Here is a 26786-nt window from a genome sequence, read left to right on the forward strand (position 1 = left end):
AGGGGTGGCAGTTGACCCTGGCAGATCGCAGAGAAGATGGTTTAAATCAGTGGTCTGCCAGAGATTTCATGCCGGTCGGCTAGTTAACTCTTTCGCGGACCGGCACGAAATTTTATGGCGGACCGGCACCGCTCCACAGACGGGCGGTTGCAACCACTTGTCTAAATGAAAGTTGCAATCAGGTTTCGGTAGGTGGTCTTGCAGGAGGAGCAATAAAGAATAAGTGAGCAGAATGGATCTATTGCGATTCCCTCTCTGTGATTACTCCTCCATGTGGACCCGGTCAGCCAGAAACACACCTGGTGAAAAGATGAGGAGGGTAAGGGATGAGCTGCTGCCCTCTGGCTGCGGACCTAGTAGTTATACGCTCCGGTAACTTTTGTTTATGTGGCCTCGAGTGGCTTTCTTCTCCCTGGCCTGGCATCTTTCTGGTCTTGGGGTAACCCTCCCCCACAAAGCCCAATCGCTGTGTTTCTTTGCCTTTCTGTCACTCCCTCTGGTGGGGTGTGGTCAAGCCAAAGGGCTATCTGTGCTGCCCACTGCTGTATTATGTAAATCCTTATATATGTTTTTGTAAAAACTGTTATAACGGAAATGGATTTAGGACTAAGTTTAAACTGTTAGGATACTAATGGTGACTTGATTTTGCATGTTTCTACTTAACATTTTTTTAGTTATGGAAGAGTGCAGTTTTAAATAAAAACTATCCTTTTCAACTTTGTTATACTTATAGAGCTCTGATACAAAAGAACAATTGACCTTTGTATTAGTAAATTTTTTAGTTTCACATACATACTTGATTATCTTAACACTTTGGTTTTCTGTGCTGTTGATTAATGTTTTGCCAAGTTATAGTTTCTTGCTTTATCATGCAATATTTTAATTTTTGGTAGTCTGTTATTTTTAAAAAATTATAACCAAAGATAATTCAACTTTTCATTAACAGACATATGTAGAGTGTGTCGGTCAGAAGGAACACCTGAGAAACCTCTTTATCATCCCTGTGTATGTACTGGCAGTATTAAGTTTATCCATCAAGAATGGTGAGTCATCCTTCTAGAAAATTTTATGTCTGAGCTTCAGTTTTGTCATCCATAAAAGGGGGATTGTTTCAGTGATCTTACTCTATATTATTTAAAAATTTTTTGTGAAAATTTAGAAATTACCCATATTCTTTATTTTTGTGCCATGTCATTTGGTATGTTGTTTTCCAGGTCTATGTGAGTATTTCTTATTTCTACCATGGAAAGCTTAATTTCTTCATTGGAAGTGTTAAGATTTTCTAGTTTTGCATGGCATAATGATAGCTTACATTATAAAATGCTTTGTGCTAGGTAGTGCTCAGTGCTTTCATACATCTTTATTCATTTAATTCTTGCAACAGAACCATAAAGTGGAGTTGTTTTGTTATTATTATTATTATGCAGATGAGGAAACTGAAGCGTAGAAAGGTTAACTTGTCCTAAGTCACACAGCCAGCAAGTTAGTGACAGAACCAGGGTTCAGACCCAGCCCCCAGGATAGCAGTGTTATCAGACCAGTATTAACAACAATGTTAATGTTTTGGAGATTCATATTTATTCGGTTAGTTTTGAAGAGATTACAGTTTAAATAATCTAGCTGTTTTTATAGTAGGAATACATATTGTTTTTATCTTTACTGTTATTCTTTACCTTAGTAGGTGTTTATTATTAAAAGTCTGGAATGTTTTAAATTTGAAATTCAAAATTGTAAAAGCTCTGTGACATGTAATATTTTAATAAAACAGGACATCAGTTTTTAATGAAACCTTAAAGTTTCCTTGCTCTAAATACTGTACTTATGAGTGTATTTATAATTGCAGCTTAGTTCAGTGGCTGAAACACAGTCGAAAAGAATACTGTGAATTATGCAAGCACAGATTTGCTTTCACACCAAGTAAGTTCTTTAGAAGTTTTCACTGCATTCTTGGGCTGAAAGTGTTTAACAAGTATAAACTATTTTCAACTTAGTTTATCTTTGATGGTAATGGAAAGTATTGCTAAAGCATTTTAGAAAATAATTTTTAAAATATATGTCAGCTTTTATCACATACATGAGAGATGTTGATTGTTTTAATTTCTGATATTTCTTTTTTTCTTTATTATTTTTTAATTATGAAGTTCAAATGTATGCAAATGTCTTCAAATGAGACTGCATATACACATTACTCAGTCTGACCCATTTTCAACCCAAGACCTTTACATTAATTGTGCTCTTGTGCTCTACTTTTCATCCTTTTTAAAGCAAATGTCATTATTTATTATATAGCAAATGCCACTATTTTTGTATATATCTCTAAAATGTAAGAGTTCTTTTTTAAAAAAACAACTATTAATATCATGATGCCTTGCTATTATCAAATATATCACTGTTCAAATTTAGAAAATCTTTTGAGTTAAAAGTATATAGTTTGGAATAATAATAAAGTTTTAACTCTAAAAAAACTTTGTGTTGAATTTTAGAGAGGAAGGGAGAGAGGGAGGGAGGAATAAAGAAACATGGATTTGTTGTTCCACTTATTTATGCATTCATTGGTTGATTCTTTTTTTTTGAAAGGGGTGTGGAGAGAGATGAGAAGCATCGCCTCGTAGTTGCATCATTTCAGTTGTTTATTGATTGCTTCTCATATGTGCCTTGCCTGGAGGGGCTCCAGCTGAGCTAGTGACCCCTTGCTCAAGCCAGCGACCTTGGGATTCAAGCCAGCAACTCTAGGGTCATGTTGATGATACCATGCTCAAGCCAGTGACCCCATGCTCAAGCTGGTCAGCCTGTGCTCAAGCTTGCAAACTCGGGGTTTCAAACCTGGGACTTCAGTGTCCCAGGAAGACACTCTGTCCACTGCCCCATTGGTTGATTCTTATATGTACCCTGACCAGGGATTGAACCCACAACCTTGCTGTATTGGGATGATGCTCTAACCAACTGAGCTACCTGGCCAGGGCTTAACTCATATTTTTAAATGAGACTTTAAGCTCTCAATATTTTGTAAGCCTACAGTAAATATTTTGCAGGCCTTTAAAATTTTAATTATATTTTATAATTCCTGTACATGTTGATTAATATTTAATGTTATTCATTGTAAACCATCATAGGACTGTGTTGGCAGACTATCAGGATTTGAAACATAATTTTTATTCTGGGATCAGTACATTGTCCTTTTACCCCCAAATATTTTTGTGTGTTTATGTTTTTTTAAATAAAGTATCATGAGCTGCTGATATAAATGCTGCAAATTAGTATTAGTTTTCATTTGTTTTTATGTGATGAATACAACTTATTAAAGTCATTACAATTTCACTTTTGGAGCTTTATATTCATCACCATAAAAATGTCAACCTGTAGTGGTGCAGTGGATAAAGCATTGACCTGGAATGCTGAGGCTGTTGGTTCAAAACCCCAGGCTTGCTGGGACAAGGCACATGTGAGAAGCAACTACAGTACTAAGAGTTGATGCTTTGCTTCCTGTCCCCCCTACCCCCCACCTCCGCTTTCTTTATCCAAAAAAACCAAACAAACGTCAATTCTGTTGTTACATAGTCTTTACTTGTTTTGTAGGGTTAAAAACTCTGCAGCTTAATTTTGTATAGCAAACTTATGAGACCAAATAATCAAATATCTCATGAGGTTTGATTAGAAATACTTGTTAGCTTTTCTACTTTGAGGCCAGTACATTTTAGTTTTCATTTGACAGCCATATGCTGTATTCTTTTTTTTTATTTTAATAAATTTTTATTTTAATGGGGTGATATCAATAAATCAGGGTACATACATTCAAAGAAAACATTTCCAGGTTATCTTGTCATTTAGTTCTGTTGCATACCCATCACCCGAAGAGAGATCGTCCTCCGCCACCCTCCATCCAGTTCTCTCTGTACCCCTCCCCCTCCCCCTCTCCCTCCATCCCTCCCCCCACCCCCCCATATGCTGTATTCTTTATCTTTCTCAAAAACTCTTTATTTACTGGTTTAATGACTTGCTATTGTGTATCAAATATCTTTTTATCTTATTGTATTAATTTTTTTTTTTTTATTCAGAGAGAGAAAAGGAGTCGGAGAAAGACTCCCATAGGCACCCCGATGGGGATCCACCAGCAAGCCCACTAGGGGGCGATGCTCTGCCCATCTGGGGCCTTCTGTTGCTCAGCAACTGAGCTTTTCTTAGTGCCTGAGGCGGAGGCCATGGAGCCATCCTCAGTGCCCAATGCCAATTCGCTCTAATCGAGTTGTGGCTGCAGGAGTGGGAGGGAAGGAGAGAGAGAGAGAGACAGAGAGAGAGAGAGAAGGGGGGAAGGGTGAGAAGCAGATGTGTGTTTCTCCTGTCTGCCCTGACTGGGAATTTAATTCGGAACATCCACATGCCAGGCTGATGATGCTCTACTGCTGAGCCAACCGGGCAGGGCCTTGTATCAAGTATCTTAAAGTAAGTGATCTTTGTAAGTGTGTTGTCAAAAGTTGCTGTTTGTTAATTGTTTATTCCCTAATGGTTATACCTGGGAAGTTTTCTGATAGTGCTCTCATAAATTGAAGGCATTGATTTTAAAACTATACATCACGATTCTTTGGACCTCACTGGAAAAAGAGCCATTCTTCTGTGTTCTTTCAGAGATACCTGTGGTAGAGCAGTGGTTTTCATTGGAACCATTTAAAAAGGAAACCTCTCTAAAACACTAACAAAAGAAATCTTTCTAAAAGATGACAAAACCTCTTTCTGAGTGCTTTGAACAACATTTTGCAGTGTTAATTTATGTGCTAAAATTGAGGAGTAGGTGGCTAATAAATGCCAATTGTCTGTTCACTTCACATATAAATGGATCCACTGCAGACTGTTTTTTGCTTTTTGAGTACTGTGTCTAAGGCTTGTATTTGGAAGGAGGGTTTTATTCTTGATGACATGCCATCAGCTTCACCTTTCACTCCTGTTCGCTTTATTTGATCTTTTATAATTTAGGAAACCAGACAAGTATTTTTGAGTGCTAAAATATGTATAAATTAACTTTTCATGAAGTTCTTGGTGACGAGTGAGGGATACAAACTTATCTTGAATCTTTTTTCTGCTCAGAAATCTTTTGTTGGCTTCTATGTAAATGTATTATTATAAGGAGTTGATTAATTTTTATAGGGAAAATATTTGAGTGTAATTCATATTTTGAAAGTTAAGATGTTTATATGCCTATATTATATATATGAAATAAGCTATTTTTCAGTCTTCACAAGATTATATGTCTTTTTTTCCTATCATAGTTTATTCCCCAGATATGCCTTCACGGCTTCCAATCCAAGACATATTTGCTGGACTGGTTACAAGTATTGGCACTGCAATACGATATTGGTTTCATTATACACTTGTGGCCTTTGCATGGTTGGGAGTTGTTCCTCTTACAGCATGTGAGTATTTATTCCTCTGTGGTTGGAGTTAATTAAATATTGCATAACTATTTAATACACTGCTTACAAAAATTAGGGGATCAGGGAACGTGCAGATACTCCAGTACTTTCAGCCTTTTGTACAGTGCATTTTCACTAATGAAATAAGTTTGTTTTGCATCTCATTGGCATAATCAACATTCTTTGACTTGTCATTTGCTTTTCTGATGTTCTTGTTTAATAAAAAATAAAATGCTTTTTTTTTTCTTTGTATTTTTCTTAAGTTGGAAACGGGGGAGGGCAGTCAGACAGACTCCCGCATGCGCCCGACCGGGATCCACCCGGCATGCCCACCAGGGGGCGATGCTCTGCCCATTTGGGGTGTCGCTTCGCCGCAATCAGAGCCATTCTAGCGCCTGAGGCAGAGGCCACAGAGCCATCCTCAGTGCCCGGGCAAACTTGGCTCCAATGGAATCTTGGCTGCGGGAGGGGAAGAGAGAGACAGAGAGGAAGGGGAGGGGGAGGGGTGGAGAAGCAGATGGGCGCTTCTCCTGTGTGCCCCGGCCGGGAATCGAACCCGAGACTCCCGCACGCCAGGCCAACGCTCTACCACCGAGCCAACCAGCCAGGGCCTCAAATGCTTTTTTTATCAGTTCCTATTCATTTTGAAATATCCCCTAATTTTTGTGAGCAGTATATATAGAGGAGTATTATATCATGTTTTTATTTGAATTATATTTAACTATTTGATATTATAATGTCATATATTAGAAAAATCGCATTAGGAAGCGTTCACCTGAATTAAATATTTTTTAACAAGTCAGTTTCTTGAATGAATGTAGTAAAGAAAAATAGAGCATACAGAGGTTATTAAAGAAAGTTATGAAAGAATTGAAAAAGTAAAATAAAACCATAGTTGGAAGTAACTTAATTTTATTCCTTAGAGTTTGTTAGAGCTTTCTAGGATTGCAAAACATGGGTTCTTTTGAGATTCTCACCCCCCTTTTAAAAGTTACTCACGTATTATATAGTCCTGAATAATTGGGGAGGCTTATCTTTCAAATACAGGAGGCGTTCAGGGAGGTTGGTATACTAACCCTTCATTGATACCTTTTGGGTTCCTTCTTGTTCTGGAAGACATGGAGATGGGTATATGGTGCCAAAGTATATAGATATGTTTCTTTTAAGTTAAATGCAAACAACATTTTTGAATATAAATATAATTAATATTCTCGTTTCCTTAAAATAAAATAAAATCGCTCATTTATGAAAATGAATCTTGGGAGATACAAAAAATTGGTAGAGTAGGTACTACTGTAGAATAGTGAATTAATAAACTAAAAGATTGAGGCCCTGGCCGGTTGGCTCAGTGGTAGAGCCTCGGCCTGGCGTGCAGGAGTCCCGGGTTCGATTCCCGGCCAGGGCACACAGGAGAAGCGCCCATCTGCTTCTCCACCCTTCCCCCTCTCCTTCCTCTCTGTCACTCTCTTCCCCTCCCGCAGCCAGGGCTCCACTGGAGCAAAATTGGCCCAGGCGCTAGGGGTGGCTCTATGGCCTCTGCCTCAGGCGCTAGAATGGCTCTGATTGCGGCAGAGCGATGCCCCAAGATGGGCAGAGCATCGCCCCCTGGTGGGCATGCCGGGTGGATCCCGGTCGGGCGCATGCGGGAGTCTGTCTGACTGCCTCCCCGTTTCCAACTTAAGAAAAATACAAAAACAAAACAAAACTAAAAAACTAAAAGATTGAGCAAGGAGTTCTGTAGGATATAACTGAAAGAGACAAGAAGTTGAAAGTATGAGGAGAAAAAACTGAGAATGGCACTACATCAAGTTTTCATCAGTATCTGTCCAATAAGTGGTTCCAGAAGGTGGAAGAGGTAAGGGAGATGAGGAAATAATAGGCACCTCATAGATTGAAAGAGAGAGCTGACTGTGATAAATGGAAGATACTCAAAAACCTAAATACATTCTGAAGTTTTCCAGTACTGAATAGGGTGTTATATGGAGGTTATGCTTCCAGATTATCCCACAGAATAAGGAAAATAAAACTAACATCAGATTTAAAACCAGCATTTTTTTTGTTGAAACTAGAAGACAGCAGAAACTTCAAATTGAGTGCTATAAGATAAAACTTTTGAACCTAAAAGTCTTCTATCCATAAATTATTCTCAGATGGAAGGGCAGTATACATACATTTTAATAGATGCAAGGGCTTAGAAAGTTTGTCACCTCAAACTATTCATGTTTATGTGTTTGAGAATATACTTGCCTAAAATGAGCAGGGAATCAAGGAGAGAGGTATGAGCTACAAAGAAACAAGTACGTCTTATAGCTACAAAGAAACAAGTACGTCTTATAGCTAAATCAAAATTATATTAATTTATAATTAATCTACAATTATCTAGATTTAGTAATTTAAAAATAATTTTTAGCTAACAGCCTGGAACCAAAATTCTAGATGATCTCACCATGGAAGAAATTATGAGGGGAGGATAGAAATGAGAGCTTTTTAAGCTGTTTGTCTTATTTGTGGGAGATTATAGATGCACTAAATGTATATAGGAAAATATAGTATTAACTGTGCATTAAAAATGTAGGGGTAACCGAATAGACTTCAGAAGTAGATCTACACCTGCATCGTTGCCTGGTTAACAACAGAAGTGCCACCATTGTTCAGTGGAGGAAAGATTATCTTTTCAGTAAATGATATATCAACTGGATAGCCACATGGGTGAAATGAACCATATAATTATCTCACCTTGCTCAAAAGTTAATTTGAGATGGATCATTTGCCTGAATGTATAAAACCAAAAAAACCCCCAAAACCCTTCTAAAACAGTATAGAATTACCACCAAATTAAATTCTGATAAATTGGACTTTAATTAAAATTAAGAACTTTGTTCATGCCCAGATATCTTTAAGAGAGAAAGGCATAACACAGTGGGAGAGAAGATATTTGCAATATACATATCCAACAAAAAGGACTTGTATCTAGAGTATATAATGCATTCCTGTAAATTAGTAAGAAAAAGTAGACAACGCAGTTAAAAAGTGGACAGAAGGTCCTGGCCGGTTGGCTCAGCGGTAGAGCATCGGCCTAGCGTGTGGAAGTCCCAGGCTTGATTCCCTGGCAGGGCACACAATAAAAGCACCCATCTGCTTCTCCACCTTTCCCCCTCTCCTTCCTCTCTGTCTCTCTCTTACCCTCCCACAGCTAAGGCTCCATTGGAGCCAAGTTGGCCTGGGCACTGAGGATGGCTTCATGGTCACTGCCTCAGGTGCTAGAATGGCTCAGGCTGCAATGGAGCAGCACCCCAGATGGGCAGAGCATCGCCCCCTGGTGGGTATGCCAGGTGGATCCTGGTCAGGCGCATGTGGGAGTCTGTCTGATTGCCTCCTGTGTCTAACTTTGGAAAAACACACACATGGACAGAAGATTTGAGCAGGTGTTTCTGGAAAGTTTAGATAGCCAGTAAACACAGGGAAAGGTGCTGTGCTCAACATCATTGGTTATTAGGGAAATAACTGCACAGGAAGATACTGCTACTTACTAAGAATGGCTAAAATTAAAAGATGAGACAATGCCAAATGTTTCTTAGAATGTAGAGCATCTGGAAAATGTTGTGTACATTGATGGTGGGAGTAGGTTAACCCAGGCATGGCCAACAGTTTTTGCCCCCAGGCCAGATTAGAAAGAAAACTTTTTTCATGGGCCGGATGAAATATTAAAATAAAAAAATATTAAATACAAAAATGATTTAAGTACACAAAATTTTATTATGTACTTTGTTTATGAATAAATGTGAGTGAAAAAATTTTAATATACAATATTATTTTAATAAAAATATAACTACATACCGTATAAATATCCAAACTGTATTGCAATAGATTGAAACAATATTTAATTAATAGAATGAGCTTGAAGGGGTTATATCGAAAATAAAACAATTATTTCGTTTTACAAACAGCATGGACACGTTTTCAGTTATCAACTGCAGCTATTGTCTATGCTACAATGCCACTTGACTCATTACACTTGACCACAAAAATACGAATTGTTTGACCTTGGGTGTGCATTGGCAAACTCTGCCTAAAAGAATGTGAGTTGCACATCGCTGCTAAACGTCAAACAGTTCATATTGAGTACAGATGAGTACATAAGTTGTAAATCTGTAATGGAATTTTTTTTAAAAATAAGGAAAGAAGTATCGAGAATCCATTCGACCAATTATTGGAAGTTAACCCTAGGTTAGTCACATGCGGAATTCTTTTCCGCGTATCGCTCTTTTTAAATATCTCAATTTCCAATAATCAAAGATGCTTCCGCTTCTGTGTAGCTGAGATTTTAAAGTAGCGGAGAATATTAAAAATTTAATCACTGGCCGCATAAACTCACTACGCGGCCAGATCTGACCTGCCGGCCGTATGTTGGCCATGCCTGGTTTAACCACTTTGGAAAAACCAGTGCTAAATATTACAAATATCTTAGGATGCAGCTTTTACATTCCTGGGAATATAGGTAAAAGAACTGAGAGCCTTGTGTCCACTAACAGACACGTGTAAGAATGATCATAGCAGCTTTATTAGTAGTTGTTAAAAACTGGGACCACCCAAAGGCCTATTAACAATAGTAGAATGGATACACTGTGATTTATCTAACACAGTGGAATATTACATAGCAGTGAAAAGGCTGACTTGTGGTGTGGAATAACATGGGTGAATTTTACTTCTTTGAGGAAAAGAAGCTAGGCACAAAAGAGTTTGAATTGTATGATTGCATTTATGTGAACTTTACTAAGCATTTTCAAAAAGTTTTATTTATTGATTTGAGAGAGAGAGAGAGAGAGAAAGCTGAGTGTAGGGGTGGAGTGGAAGCATCAACTTGTAGTTTTTCTTATATGTGCCTTGACTGAGTAAGCCTGGGGTTTTGAACTAGTTACCTCAGCATTCCAGGTTGATGTGTTATCCACTGCACCACCACAAGTCAGGCTATGTGAAATTTAAAACTAGGCCAAACTGGTCTATGGTAATAGAGATTAGAGTAGTGGTTACATTTTGCCAGAGATGATGACTGCGAAGGGATTGAGGGAGCCTTCTGGGGACTAGAAATGTTGTATATCTTGATCTGGGTAGCAGTTATCTAGATATATACATATATAAAAATTTACCCAGACATATACTTAAGTTTTTATGTAAATTTTACCTTAATAAAAGTAACAAAACAAAACAAAAAGATAACTGCTAGAAGAATAGCAATAAGAGATCAGTTTTTATCCTGGGGTGTGGGAATAAGAAACAATAAATAAAATGTATAAAGTACAACTTGAAACAGAAAGAGATGGTAAAGGGAGGGAAATAAAAGAGAGGAAAGGATAAGATTGCAGCATCTGTGATCAAAGGGTTTAATTTCTCTTTTGTAAGATAGAGCCTCACAATTGTGTACATTTAAGAGTTGCACGGTAAGATAAGTACAAATCAGCTGAGATTAACGCTAGAGGGATTTGGTAGGAAATGCTAACAAAATGCAGGGAGAGTATTTAATCGGTCAGATACATTTAAGGTGAAAAGCCTTAAATGGGGGAAAGCATTATATTTATTAATAAAAGGTATAGTCCAGTGTTTTTCAACTGCGGTCCAGTGTTCAACTGCTGACCCGCAGTTGAAAACCACTGGTATAGTCCACTAAGAAAATAAAACTTAAGAAAACGGCTTAAGAACTGTGTAAAGCATTCACAATTATGGTGGAAGACTAAATACCTCTCCCAAACCGGAAGATTCAGATAATCAAAAATTAAGTAAGGATTTAGGATATTTGAGTAACACAGTTAACAAGCTGATTTCTGTTCTGACTTGTTTACACACAGACAATACACGCTTAAAATTTAAATTATATCACACAGTACATACTGTAACTTTTTTCCTTTAAGTTAGCAATGTACCTTGGCTGTTTTTCCATGTAAGTACATGTTGAACTACCATATTTTTTAAAGAATACATAAAACTATATAATAAGGAGGCCTATCATTTATGAATCCATTTTCCAATCTACAGATGTGGTTTGTTGTCAGTTTTACGTTGTACTTATATGTAAGTAATTTGTATTACAGAAATCTTTTCCTACCATTTCATTTTGACTTGGCTTTTGAAAACAGACACTGAAGTCACTGAAAATTTCTGATACAAGGCTATAGGAAATGTTTAAGTTGATATACAAATTCTGGTTTGAAAGAAAATTCCAGCTGTTTTCTCTTAGCCCGTTTCCAAATTTATTCCTACCTTTTCTAAGAGAGTAATGGGATGATGGCTGTGATTCACCCATACATTATCTTTTCCCTTCGTGGATAGATTTAAGGTTTTCTCTTTTAGAGGATCTTTGAACCTGTGTTTACTTTTTTATTTTTTTGTATTTTTCTGAAATTGGAAACAGGAGGCAGTCAGACAGACTCCCGCATGCGCCTGACCGGGATCCACGTGGCATGCCCACCAGGGGGCGATGTTCTGCCCATCTGGGCATTGCTCTGTTGCCGCCAGAGCCATTCTAGCGCCTGAGGTGGAGGCCATGGAGCCGTCTTCAGCGCCCAGGCCAATTTTGCTCCAATGGAGCCTTGGCTGTGGGAGGGTAAGAGAGAGATAGAGAGGAAGGAGAGGGGGAAGGGTGGAGAAGCTGATGGATGCTTCTCCTGTGTGTCCTGACTGAGAATCGAACTCTGGATTTCCACACGCCATGCCGACGCTCTACTGCTGAGCCAACCTGCCAGGGCCGAACCTGTGTTTTTAAAAAATGGTTGTTAAAAAAAGAAAAAAGGTTGTTAGTTTGTTGTTCATGGCATTGGAGCATGTACTCTATTGAGAGGTCCTTTTAATTTCCAAAATGTATACTCCAGAAACTGAAAATCTTTAATTCATGAGCAGATTAAATTAATTTTAGAATTCTAGGTTAAAAAAAAGATTCTCCATATTGTAATTTTGGAGATGTTTTTGACTTTAGATTTTTTTTTCTCTTTCAGACATTTAAACTCATTTAATAAAAACAAGCAAGTGAATCGAGAATCTAAACTAAACTTTAAACATTTTTATGTAACATTATTCACTGACACTATTTTTATGCTTGACCATTTTTTAAAAATTTAATATTTTAAGACTCAACCTTACAAAGACTGAATGTTTATTTTAGTGGTATTCATTGTATTCTACTTGACCTCTTTAATTGAGCAACTGTGTGATTCATGACAAGAGTTATAACTGTGTATCATTGTGTCCTGTTTTGGTAGGCCGCATCTACAAGTGCTTGTTTACTGGCTCTGTGAGCTCACTACTGACACTGCCACTGGACATGCTGTCCACGTGAGTATGAACCTTGTGATGGTGGAAGGCTGCATAATGTAGATGGTGCTTGTTTTTCTCTCCACATATTTATTTCTGTTATAATTTGAAAAGGTTTTTGTTCTGAGTACAAATACAAATTTATATCTTTAGTCTAACATTTATAGCTACAGAAGTAGCTGACATACATATAAATGCTGTTTGTCTTAAAACATACCTGTCTTAAAAGATTGTTTTGTAATGGTAGAATGGCTTGTTAAATAGGCTATCATGCAGTGTGTGATATATACTGTTATGTTCACATGCTGCGAGTTTATTTAAATGTGTTTTTAGCAATATAGACATTTGAATTCAAATTTATTCTTAAAATATTTTGTGATTATTACAATATGAACTCGAAAAATTTCACTAAAGTTGTTTTGCTGTATCTTTATTTTATCTTATTTTTTTTAAGTGAGAGGAGGGGACAGGGAGACAGACTCCCGCGTATGCCCCAATGGGATTCACCCGGCAACCGCCTTCTGGGGTTTGAATTAACTGAGCTGTCCTTAGTGGCTGGGGCTGCTGCTTGAACCAGTCGAGAGTGAGAGAAGGGGGAGAGGGAGAGGAAGAGAAGCAGATGGTCGCTTCTCATGTGTGCCCTGACCAGGGATCGAACCCAGACATCTGTGTCTGCATGCTGGGCTAATGTTCTGTCTACTGAGTCAACTGGCCAGAGTCATTTTGCTGTATCTTAATTTGACATTAAGCATTGCAACTGCATTTTTTTGGAAAGCTGTGTTTATTTATTACTGATGTCAGAATTAGAAACACCATAAATGATGAACTATATCAAGTTTATTAGAATATTAAACCTGCAAAAGATTATACATATATTTGCTAAATCTTCTTTTGTGCCCAACTGCCCTTAGGGTTCTGATCCTTGTGTCAGTAAACGCAAAGAGTAATGTTAGACTCTTGTGGAACAGAAGCATTCAGAATATAGCACCATCCAAATAAGCTACATGACAACTAAAAAAACAGGAGAGCATGTTACATTTTCTGATATGGAAGAAATTGAGGAGGAGGTCTTTTAAGTCTCTGTGTCGGTGTATTTTTTTTTTTTATTTTTTAATTTTTCTGAAGTTGGAAACAGGGAGGCAGTCAGATTGACTCCCGCATGCGCCCGACTGGGATCCACCCGGCATGCCCACTAGGGGGCAATGCTCTGCCCATCTGGGGCATTGCTCGGATGCAACCAGAGCCATTCTAGTGCCTGAGGCAGAGGCCATAGAGCCACCCCTAGTGCCTGGGCCAACTTTGCTCCAGTGGAGCCTTGGCTGCGGGAGGGGAAGAGAGTGACAGAGAGGAAGGAGAGGAAGAAAGGTGGAGAAGCAGATGGGCGCTTCTCCTGTGTGCCCTGGCCGGGAATCGAACCTGGGACTCCTGCACGCCAGGCCAACACTCTACCACTGAGCCAACCAGCCAGGGCCTGTCGGTGTAATTTTAATCATGGTTGAAAATACCTAGAAACATTAGATATGTCTGCAACACATCTACTTGCTTGTTCTATATTCTTTTGGCTAGAATGGGCGAGTTATGTCTTCGTTTGGCAGTTTAGGGAATAGATAATATAAAAGGTTTTGAATCTTATTTACGTTAGAATTTTTTTTTAAATTTATTGAAGAACAGCTTTGATTAATATTTAGAAGTAGACAGGGGCCTTGAAATTAGGGCACTAACGGCTGTGGCCATGATAAAAATGAGAAGCAGTAATTTGACACAGTTCAAAGTTGGAAATGGTGTAAGAAGATACCTTTTTGTATAAAAATACAGTTCTGTGAAGTGGATGCAGTAGAAACAAATTGGACAACATTCCTGTTTCTAGACATCAGATTTTAATTTTGGCCATCCAGAACAGTCTTAGTATAGATGCAAGAAAAATCAGTCTTAAATGGCTTAGCCATTGTTCATTGAGCCTCTGTAGAAAACATAGTTTGCATCTAGCTTTCATCTAGGAATTATATATGAAACAACCATATTAGAATTTGTGAGGATGGTTAGAAAAAAGCAAGGGTGACTTCTGAGAGTGATAGAAGTTATATTTTAATGTCTGTAAACCAATAAAAGAACCATTTCAAGCTGGGAAGTCTTGTTCCATTTGTTCAGAACTAAAATTCCAAATATTGTAGTTTTAGAGAGTACAGTGTAGTGGCAAATCAATATCTCAGTTGTCTAGAAAATGTGACTTGAATACGCATCTGTGTTGCTTAATAAAGCAGAGTTATATTACTTTTTTAATGGTTTGTTTTAAATGGCTAAATATGTTAATATTTACCACAGTTTAAATTTGTAGGCTTTGGCTATATATAAAATAGATGTTTATGGAAGCCATATCAGTGAAAGTGCCTGATCAACAAGGTGGTACTCTGCTTTCCTACCACCTTTATTTCTTGGTGGAGCCATTGAATATCATTTGTTGGGCAGATGTGCTCACTTAGGTGATGCACTGAGGTAGCTGGTTGTAACAGAAGAAACTCTGACATTGAAATAAAAAAGTTGCTGTATTTGCCAGTTTTGGGGCAAATTATTGACCATTCTGAAGCCTAATTTCCTCTTCCGTAAAATGAGAAAAATTGTGCCTCAGGGACTTGGATGGATCAAAGATGAAATTCGCAAATATATGTAAAAATTCCATGCGAATTTTAAGCACTAGGTTAACGTATAGCAAAATCACCACAAAAGCTCACTGTGGCTTATCTTATGTTGGGCAGATGCCCCTTTCCTTTCTGACCTTATTGGTTAGTGGGCCACCAGAATTGCCTTTATGAGACTACTCATTCTCATGAGAGAAATTCTGGAGGTGTGGTGTGAATAGTTGAAAGAAATTGTAAACATGTTTGGTTTTATAATCCTATGCTGTTGTTTACAATTTGAAAAATTGAGCCATTTTTTTCTGAAAACACTTGTAACTAAACTACTTTTTTCCTTAATAGTTTCATTTTCTCTATAATTTTATTTTTGACATTTTACTTTAAATTTTTAAAAAAAATTTATTTATGGCCCTGGCTATTTGCTTCAGTGATAGAGCAATTGACCTGGCATATGGAAGTCCTGCGTTCGATTCCCGGTCAGGGCACACAGTAAAGGCAACCATCTGCTTCTCCCTCCCTTCTTCTTCTCTCTCTTTCTCTTCTCCCACAGCCATGACTCTGTTGATTCGAGCACATTGGCCCTGGGTGCTGAAGATGGCTCTGTGGAACCTCTTCCTCAGGCATAAAATAGCTTGGTTGTGAGCATGGACCCAGGTGGACAGAGCATGGCCCCAGACGGAACTTGCCAGGTAGATTCCGGTCTGGGCACATGCAGGAGTCTGTCTGTCTCCCCCTCTTCTTACTTACATTAAAGAAAAGTTTTTTATTGATTTTAAAGAGAGGGGAAGGCAGGGAGAGAGAGGTAGAGAGACTGATGTTTATGTGCCCTGACTGGGAATCTACTTGGCAACCTCTGCGAATTGAGATGATGCTCTTACCAACGATCTATCTGGCCAGGGCATACTTTAAATTTCTTAACAGCATAGTAGTTGTTACATACTCTGTAGTTCAGTTCCTCAGGTCATTTCTAGGCATAGCGTATCAGTTAACTATTGCTTCAAAATATATAGTACTGTCTCTAAAACTTAGTGACTTAAAATTAAATAGCCATTTCATTTTATTTTAAAAATTTATTCATTGATTTTTTTTTTTTTTTTTTTTTTTGAGAAAGGAGGAGGGACAGAGAGAGAGACACAGAAACATCAAACTGTTTCTGTATGTGTCCTGACTAGGGACCAAACCGGCAACCTCTGTGCATCAATCAAGATGATGCGCTAACAAACTAAACTATCTGATCAGGACAAAACAATAGCATAGCCATTTTATTTGCTCATAATTCTGGCGAGTTAGCAGTTTGGGCTGGGCTCAGCTGATGAGTTTATCTATTGGGCTTGCCTTGGTTACTCATTTGTTTCACTGCTGTTGGATGGTCTAAGATGGCCCAGCTGGAGTACCTTGGTTCTCTTTCATGTGGTCTCTCACCTTCCAGAATGCTAGTGGGTTTTTTTCACATCATGTCTCAGGACAGCATTCTAAAAGGGTGAGTGGAAGCTAGCAAGCTCTCTTCTAGGCACTGGACCATGGGCAACATCACCTCTGGTCCATGCAGTTTATAAAACCAGCCTAGATTTAAGGTGTGAGGGAAAAGTACAAAGAGCCTGTCATTTAAAATCTACAACAAGTTGTTTTTATTGCAGAGGGTAAGGAAGGAGTAGAGAAGGGGGGTGGGTAATTTAGTTTCAACCTATCAAAGTTATAATGGTTTGGGCTGTTTTTCAGCAAGGGAGTGGTTAAGATTCCTCTTTTGATCCAGGGTATAGTCCAGATAATAGCTGAATGCCACATCAGTTAAGTTTGGAGCTGCTAGATTGAGATCTCCCAAATTGACCCTTACTTAGGTTTTCCATGGAGGAAAAAGAGTTATTCCATTATGACAGATTTCCAAATGCTACCAAGATTCTTGAGTTATCCTTGAATTATTCAGAAAGCAAACATGGAATAGGGAAGGATAAGCTCCTTCAGAGAGCAAAAAAACAAAAAGCTTGTCAGTATTGTAATGCTCCATTAATTTTCATGTGATTATAAGGGAACTGTTTTTGTCTATCTGAATTTGTTGAGGAACTAATGTACTTTTGGTGTACTTGTAGTTAGCATCAAAATTGTATCTGTTTTCTGAGTGACAGATTTCTAAAGTGTGTTACAGACTTCTTTGTCATACACATGCATACTGAATAGTTTTTGGCCTTCTGTTCTTTATGTTGGTGTTAGGCCTTTCTGGACGTGCTTTTTTTTCTTTCTTACTTGCTGTTTTCTTCATTTGTATAGGCTCAGATACCAGCTAACCATGTTTGTTAAATTTGTGTATAAAATAGGACAAGAAGGTTGTTAGGGTTGGGCAGTCATTAACCTTTTACAGGCCACATGTTTGGTCTTTGTCTAGTTTTGGCTGCTTTTGGATTTTTGCTTGCCACCTTCCTCATTCTAAGTCTTGTTCAAAGAAAGGCAATGGATCACTAATTTGTGTAGTTCTGATATTATTCTTTGACTACTAATATAATATAAACACATAATAAAAATATATAAAGAAGTATATTTGGCCAGCTTATAAGATAGGTCATCATCCTCAGAAATAATTCTTTTTGAGAAACTGCCTCTCAGCCAGAAAATTATGAATTTATGGCTGTTTTGTTCTGAGATTTTAGTATAAAATAAAATGTTACCTTTGGTTTCTTTGGTTTCCTTAGATGTTCTTTGAAGTAATTCCGTGTATTTTTTTTTTTTACTAGGGACAATTTACTGGCAGATTGTTTGCAGGGTTGTTTTGTGGTGACGTGCACATTGTGCGCATTCATCAGCCTGGTGTGGCTGCGAGAGCAGATCGTCCACGGGGGAGCCCCAATTTGGCTGGAACATGCCGCTCCACCCTTTAATGCTGCTGGACACCACCAAAATGAGGTAACTGGCCCCCACCCTCGAATTCATTTTATTGGAGCAGGACATGAGAATTGTCATCACCTTCTAAGACCCAAACCCTTATTGCAAAGCAGAATAATGGAAAGGTTTGGGAGAAGATTAAGGGAGATGTGAAAAATCAAAAGAATGCTGCTGTAACGTGGTCTCTTTAATTTTCTAGCAAGGCTGGGAGCAATAATAGGGGTATAGTAAAATGTCCTTTCATTGTCTCTGCTGCTTAACACTGGCCTGGAAATTAAGACACAGATTTCTTTCCACATGATTCTGACATGCTGCATAACATTAAGGAGGCAACTTACTCTTTTGATCATCAGTTTCCTTGTGTGTAAAATGCACTGCCTTTGCTGCTCCCAGCAGGAATATTACCAGAAGTAGAAATACATTCTGGAGCACTATTAACAGTGGTGTGCAGTTTTCCTATTTCTTTGAGAGATGACATGTTTACAATGCAAGAATATTTGTTAGAGGCATTAAGAAGAGAAGGAGGACATAAATTATTTTTAGTATTTTGTTTGCTGAGAAATTATGGGCTGAAAATAGTAAAAAAATTAGCTCCTTACATATGAAAACAATTCATACTTCATAAAATTTTGTTATGAAAAAATTGACTATAAGATACTCAAAATGAAAATTAACAACTTAATTTTTCATGTAAGACCTTTTGTTAGTGTGTAGATGATTTCATCAAATTCTGGTTTATTTTTTTTATCTACAGAATTTAGAGTGCAACTTCTTTTAAAAGCCACACATACAAAAATGGAACTCTAAAGCAAGGATACTGTTCTTATCCAGCATTAATACTTTTATCATTGTATCTCATATTTTGAAGCATTTAATATAGTTCTTTTTGAATCTTTGTTAACTCCATGGAAGTTGAGAGTGTCTTAATGAACTACAACTATGTCTTTGCTTCCTAGGTAGCTGCACTCAGGAAGAGTCAGAGGAAGATGCATGTGGGAACTGATAAAGTCTATATGGACAGGCATACCTACAGAATAGAAATTAGCTTTGTTTTCCTCAAGTGTTTGATAACTGAGAATTAAATTTTATATCTGTGTATAAACAAACAAATAGATGCATGAATAAATATATTTTTATCCTGGAGGTGGTCATTAAAGATAGAAGTTGTCTTATAAGGAAGAATTATATATGGAATGATGTAGTCAGGATAACCAGATTGTTAACTCATTTTGCTATAATGCTTTATAAAAGAATCTTTAGGCCCTGGCCGGTTGGCTCAGCGGTAGAGCGTCGGCCTGGCGTGCGGGGGACCCGGGTTCGATTCCCGGCCAGGGCACACAGGAGAAGCGCCCATTTGCTTCTCTACCCCCCCCCCTCCTTCCTCTCTGTCTCTCTCTTCCCCTCCCGCAGCCAAGGCTCCATTGGAGCAAAGATGGCCCAGGCGCTGGGGATGGCTCCTTGGCCTCTGCCCCAGGCGCTAGAGTGGCTCTGGTCGCGGCAGAGCGACGCCCCAGAGGGGCAGAGCATTGCCCCCTGGTGGGCAGAGCTTCGCCCCTGGTGGGTGTGCCGGGTGGATCCCAGTCGGGCGCATGCGGGAGTCTGTCTGACTGTCTCCCTGTTTCCAGCTTCAGAAATATACAAAAAAAAAAAAGAATAATCTTTAAATTATACTGAATGAATATATACAGTGTGAAGTGAGTTTATATCCTTATACACCAAGTTGATCCGAAATGGGGTGGGGGAGAGAGGAGCATGAGGCATCAACTTGTACCTTGACCGGGTAAGCCTGGACCTTGAGCCAGGGACCTCTGTGTTCCATGTCGACACTTTTTCCACTGTGGCACAAGTCAGGCTAGTTCAGTTTTTTTAGAAGGTAGTTTGATTTGGAAATAGAGCAAGATTGAAAAAAGTTAATTAAATGTCTGGGCTCTTCTGTGATTTTAGGCTCCAGCAGGAGGAAATGGTGCTGAAAATGTTGCCCCTGACCAGCCTGCCAACCCGCCAGCTGAGAATGCGGTAGTGGGGGAAAACCCGGATGCCCAGGACGATCAGGCAGAAGAGGAAGAGGAGGAGGAGAACGAGGAAGAGGATGAGGCAGGCGGGGAAGATGCAGCAGATGCCAACAACGGGGCCCAGGGTAATGGCTGCTGGCTTGTCCTTACTCCTCTTCTCTACCATGAGTTCATTCCCATCTTGCCTTGGGGAGAAGGACTGGAGTTTTCAAAATTTAATGAGTTTAAAATTCTGTTTTTACTTTATTTTGGCAAATTTTTATGTATAGACAGACATATTCATACATATTTTCCCTGTGAAGCTGGGTACATTTTGTTTTAAAATCTTACTTTACATAGGACTTTCGTAGAGTGGATAGAAAAAATTATTTTTAAGTTGGTATAGCTCCTAGTTTTTTTAAAAAAAATTTGATACAGATTTATTTCTTTGCCATTTTATTCCATCAGTACTTTTAATTTCAAAGAGGAATTCTTGAACTGTAACCTATAGGCCAAATTCCATCCAAAGAAACCAGTTTCTCCTTTTCTAGCAGTGTAACTTGACAGTGTAAAAGAAGATTCGAGACTGGGTCCCCCAGTCAGCTGTCAGTACCTCAGGGCCTCCTTTTTTCTCTTCCCACCCTAGAGTTTTCCTGTCAAGTGCTGCCCTGTCTCTGGTCCACTTGACATTGCTACTATCTTGAGTGTCTCCTGGGTGCCAAGCACGCAAACGTGAGGGCCCTGCCTTCACGGAGTTTCTGGTCTAGTTAAGAATACCCAAGTGAACAAATTTATCATTACACATTGTGATAAACATTATGCACATTACTCTGAGGATGCTATTGGGGAGGGACTTATTTAAACAAGATGTCCTGGCCTGACCTGTGGTGGCATAGTGGATAAAATGTCAACCTAGAATGCTGAGGTCACTGTTTAGAAGCACTGGGCTTGCCCGGTCAGGGCACATATAGGAGGTAGCTGCTATGAATTGATGCTTACCACTTCTGTCTCTCTCCCCTCTCTAAAAATCCATAAATAAAATCTTAATAACTGGGTGTTCTGGTAGCTCAGAGTAAGTGCTATGACCAGAAGGATGAGAAGAACTGAATTGTGTAATGGGGCCTTTGCTGGGGAGAGACAAGTATCTATCTATTCAAAGACTCTGAGAATGCAACCTACTGACATCCTAGTGCTGGCCACCATTTCTGTTTCAGTTTAATGCATTAGCTCCTAACTAGTTTTGTTTCTTCCATTCTTTCTTTTTTCTTTTCTTTTTTAGCAAGAGAGACAGAGACAGAGAGAGGGACAGATAGGGACAGACAGGCAGGAAGGGAGAGATGAGAAGCATCAAGTCTTCCTTGTGACACCTTTGTTGTTTATTGATTGCTTTCTCATATGTGCCTTGGCTGGGAGGCTCCAGCAGAGTGAGTGACCCGTTGCTCTAGTCAGCGACCTTGGGTTCAAGCCAGCAACCATGAGTTCATATCTATGATCCCATGCTAAAACCAGCAACCCCGTGCTCAAGCCGGATGAGCCTGTGCTCAAGACAGCGACTTTGGGGTTTTGAACCTGGGTCCTCTACTTCCCAGTTCGACGCTCTATATCCACTTGGCCACTGCCTTGTCAGGTCCTTCTTCCATTCTTGATCCACATAGTATTTGGATTGCTCTTCTGCCTTTAAAAAATCTTTTCAGTGTTTTTTCTATGATACTAAAGGAAAAAAAAATCCAGACTTCAGATTAATTTTATATGCTCTGACCCCTGTCTTTCACACCGTATCTTCTACCTCCTCCTCACCCAGAGAATTGTAGACCACCTGGCTTTCTTATCTTACTTTTCTCAAATCTGCTGGAGTCAATCCTGATTCAGAGCTGTTGACTTCTTTTTCACATAATCCTGTTCATTTCCTTTCTAGTACTTAGCACATATTAGAACCACCTTACTTATTTTATATGTTGTATTTATGTATATGTATTCTTATTACCTAACAAGCAAATAACTATATGGAAAATTTTTAAATGTGGTTTATCTTCTCAATAACAGCTTATAAAACACCAGATTAAGAGAATGCACTTCACTATTTATGGTTCAAGTTCTGCAAGTAATCTTTAAACTACAATTTTATTTCCAGACGACATGAACTGGAATGCTTTAGAATGGGACCGAGCTGCAGAAGAGCTTACGTGGGAAAGAGTGAGTAAGACTTCTTTCCATTAAGCTGTGGTGTTTTTATTCTGAAGTGTATTTTAAAGTTGGGCATATTCAAATGTGTACACTAATTTTGTAGTTACATTTGATGAAAACTTTAATAGAACTTTAATTTCTAGAGAAAGTTGTGATGTTTTCTTTGTGTTGAAAATTTTAAAAATATACTGAAGATCTACAGATAACATTTTTTGTCTTCAAACCTTGCTCTACTTAGGAAATGTTTAACCTGAAATTGTGGACTTTGAAAAAATGGAGTAACAATTTAAATATAAGTATTATTCTGATGCTTCATTTGACAGTATAGTTGTATTCATGAAATCTTGACTGGCTCCATAGCTAATGTAAGAATGAAACTCAAGATGGAATTTTTTTTACTTAAAACCATGATTTGGGCCTGACCTGTGGTGGCTCAGTGGATAGGGCATTGACCTGGAATGCTGAGGTTGCTGGTTCGAAACCCTGGGCTTGCCTGGTAAAGGCACATATGGGAGTTAATGCTTCTCTCTCTCCGTCTCCTCTCCTCTCTCTCTGAAAATGAACAAATAAAATATTTTTAAAAAATCTTTAAAACCATGATTTGGAATAAAAGTATGCTTAAAATATAAAACTCCCATAAACAGGAGATTTTCTACTCTCTGAAATGATAGGCTATATTGAAAAATAGTGGGTAAGGATTATGTTTAAAGATATTGAAAGGAAAATGATACTTTTAAAATAAATAGAATAAAAAATCCTGTTTTATCTTGAATTAATGAATGTTGTTTATTTTAGATGCTAGGACTTGATGGATCACTAGTTTTTCTAGTAAGTAAAGCTAATATTTTTTAATAATAGAATTGTGATTTAATTACTTATCTTAGTGATTCATTGTTTTCAGATTTACAATAAAGGTAATATTTTTTAATAATAGAATTGTGACTTAATTATTTGTCTTAGTGACTCATTGGTTTCAGATATACGTATGTTCTGGCTTTTTATGCTAAAGATCAAAATGCTCTTTGATTTTTGACTATTTGATATGTTGAAGGAAGTTTGTTATATGTATTTCAAATATTGGCAAAGCATACAATTTGAAAGGAAATTATTAAATATTTGATTTTTAGAAAATAAAATACAATACAAAATTTATGGTAGTTAAGAACTTGGTCTTTTAAAGTTCCACCTTTTGAAGTTTAAATGCCTCATCTAGTGAAGACAGAACACTTTTGCCATGCACACAGTGAGAGCCCCAGGTTCTCACAGGTTTCCACTTTTTGCTGAATCCCACCTATCTTTATCTTATTAGCAAAGAATACAATTTAGAGATGAAGAACATTTCTTTAAAGAATATGTCCTTTAACTCATTTATGCCAAAGGTTGAAATTTTTGAAATTCACTTCAAATGTTTTCTGAATATTCACATCACTTTTTGACAAGCTCCCACCATGCCAGTATCTGCAGCAGTGACTAACCCTGTGCACCGTGTTATAACATTGTGCCCTCAGGAGGCAAGCATGTGTGAAAAATCAGACCTCGGTGGTGACCTTGAGCAGTAGGATATAAGTAACTCCCATAACACTACCGTTGCAGTAATAGAACATGAGGCATAAATGGGTTAAAAGCAAAACAGGATACTTTTTTGAAGATTCTATAATATAACATCACTTACCATTTGGGATTTTAGATGGTTTTGAGTATCAAGATGACTTTGGCTGCAGGTGGGAGAACCCCTAGTGACCAAAACAATAACTTAAGAACAGGTCTCGAACAAGGGTGGGCTTGAGGAGGGCTTGATCTAGAGGCCCAAAAGGTCATCAGAAACCCAAATAAGTTTCATCTAGTTCCTCTGCTGTCCACAGTGCTGGTGTCCTCCTCAGGTTGGCTCCAGATGGGAGCCAGAATAGGAAGTTGAGGTTAGTAGTTATACTGAGGCATATATATGATACTTCACAGATTAGTGAGAATGTGGTGTCACCGAGCTCCTAGTCAAAGTTTGATCACAAATTATAGAAGGTATTATTTGGCTGCATGTTCATTTATATTTTTTACCTCATCAATCTCTCATAGATGAATGACAAAAGTTGTTGATGCAGTTGGGTTGACTCATCTCATTCTAATTTTTTGGGGAAAATATTTATAGGATGACTTTATTCATGGAAAATAGTTTTAGTATCTGCCATGTGTCAGCTATTGTGATAATTACTAGAAGATTTAGAGATGAATGAAATAGGATTCCTGTACTCAAAATGCTTTATAGTTTAGTAGAGAGAAATGAATGTGTGAATAAGGACCCTCAGAGGTATGTACTGTGTGTTAAAGACTCAGTGACAGAAGGTGTGCATAGGATACAAGAGGTATAGAGGAGGGCTTAATTAGTTGTCTCTTGGTGGAGTTTGTAAGCAAGGAATTTTTAGAGAAGATAACTTTAGGCAGAGAAGCTGAAAAAATTCAAGTGATACGAGCTAGGGTGGTGATTGGGAATGTAGCAGTCATCTTTTAGACAGTCACCCTTCTTGCTACTTGGGTTTGTAGCAGATTGGGGACTTGATTAGAAAAATCTTTCTATAAAGAAAATTTTGCAGTGTTGGCCGCCTTTGGAAGGATAATTTAACTTGATGGGGGAGGAGGGCATGGGCCTACACAAATGGGCTTGGACAGTGGTTTGTTTCATGGTTGAAAACCACTGGGCTTGCACTTTCTTGTGGCAGCATGGAGTGTGACTGAAGTACATGTGACATGGCTGGAGGAATAGATGATAGCAGTCATCTTGGAGGTGATAGTACATAACTGTGGAAGTAGATCAGTGGCCAAGTGAGTGAGGATTCTGATGCACAAACAAACAAGGTCAAGACATCATAGTGAGAAAAGGGACCAGAAAAGTTACCTTGCAGAAGTCTTGAGAACAAAATGGACACTGGAAGAAGCACTGTATATTTTTACATTAATATGTTGTTGGGAATTAATGTGGCTTTGAACTTTTTCTCCATTTGTAATTTTTCAGTGTCATTTGCTTTAATGCAATCTGGCAGGTATTTATGGGAATCTGTGTAGTCTATGGTGGATTATTAATTTATGAATAGGAAATGTATATTGATTTTTTTGATTTTATGTGTAGCATTATGAACTTTGAATTTTATTAGGTTTCTTTTTATGGGCTATCTAATGAAAAATATAAAGTTGTACTTAATTTTGGAATGAAATCTCAATTATAGAGTGCACATTTCAGTCATCTAAATGAATGGAGTAGTCTAAACACATATCAAATAGGAATGAATATGTTTTATTAATGTTCTTTTCTTTTAGGAACATGTCTTCTGGGTGGTGTCTTTAAACACTCTGTTCATTCTTGTTTTTGGTAAGTGGTGTTTATGCTTTTGTTTATTACAGTAGTTCAGTTTTTTTCTCCCCTCCTCCCCTCGTAAGCGGAGGGGAGTCAGAGAGACAGACCCTTGCATGCGCCCCGACTGGGATCCACCAAGCATGGCATGCCAACTAGGGGACATTGCTCCATTGCAACCGGAGCCATTCTAGTGCCTGAGGGAGGCCGTGGAACCATCCTGGGCCAACTTTGCTCCAACAGAGCCTTGGCTACAGGAGGGAAAGAGAGAGATAGAGAGAAAGGAGAAGAGAAAGGGTGGAGAAGCAGATGGGCGCTTCTCCTGTGTGCCCTGACCAGGAACTTCCACACACTGGGCTGATGCTCTACCTCTGAGCCAACTGGCCAGGGCTGAGACAAAACTAAATTTCTGAATATTATTGGTAAAGAGCAAAAGAAACTTACAGATAACAAAATATCTTGAAAAAAAGATGGCTGTAATTAATAGGAAGCATTCTTTGTTTCCCTTTCATATGGGGTGAAAATTTGCAGATTATTTTGCATTTATTTTTCATATGTATACTAACTGATATTTGACTAAGTTTTATTTGAGAGAAAAATTGATCTATAGAATTTAGTCTTTTCTCTTGTAAGAAAAGCTTGATTCTAAATTAGTGTTTGGAGGAACAAGTTACCTTTAAAACCTGAATTACAAAAATAAGAACTCATTTTATATAAAGGAAATATTATCTATTTTTTTAACCCATATATAAGCTTATATGAAAAAACCTTGTCTTATTAAATTTATATATACTTTAAGTAGGATCTCTTGAAATCAATCGAAGTTTTTTTTTTTAGGAATGTACTTTTTCCTTTTAGGTGAACATAGTCATTGGGATTAAGCACACATTTTTTTCCCTACTTGCGTTACTCTATTGTAGTTTTCTTCTGCCATTTTTTTGACTCTTGTGGTCATGTCCTTTGCAGAAATATTACCTCACTGCTGTCTCTCATATAAGGGAATGATCCTGAAAAACTGACCTTAATTTTAGGATGCCTATCTGGTAGTTGCTGTGGA

At 38.1% G+C, this 26786-nt stretch overlaps 1 protein-coding gene across 1 annotated transcript in view; it reads left to right on the top strand.

Annotated features, from left to right (window-relative positions):
- MARCHF6 (membrane associated ring-CH-type finger 6) overlaps nucleotides 1–26786 on the top strand; it is a 78924-nt gene that overhangs the window by 14882 nt on the left and 37256 nt on the right. Inside the window, exons 2-10 of the mRNA XM_066243586.1 lie at nucleotides 947–1043; nucleotides 1844–1917; nucleotides 5262–5405; nucleotides 12656–12728; nucleotides 18067–18235; nucleotides 20159–20351; nucleotides 22337–22398; nucleotides 23185–23217; nucleotides 25696–25747. Coding sequence (XP_066099683.1) covers nucleotides 947–1043; nucleotides 1844–1917; nucleotides 5262–5405; nucleotides 12656–12728; nucleotides 18067–18235; nucleotides 20159–20351; nucleotides 22337–22398; nucleotides 23185–23217; nucleotides 25696–25747 — 897 coding nt within the window. The remainder of the gene's footprint in view (nucleotides 1–946; nucleotides 1044–1843; nucleotides 1918–5261; nucleotides 5406–12655; nucleotides 12729–18066; nucleotides 18236–20158; nucleotides 20352–22336; nucleotides 22399–23184; nucleotides 23218–25695; nucleotides 25748–26786) is intronic.

The sequence above is a fragment of the Saccopteryx bilineata genome, chromosome 1 (assembly GCF_036850765.1).
Source record: "Saccopteryx bilineata isolate mSacBil1 chromosome 1, mSacBil1_pri_phased_curated, whole genome shotgun sequence".
NCBI lineage: Eukaryota > Metazoa > Chordata > Mammalia > Chiroptera > Emballonuridae > Saccopteryx > Saccopteryx bilineata.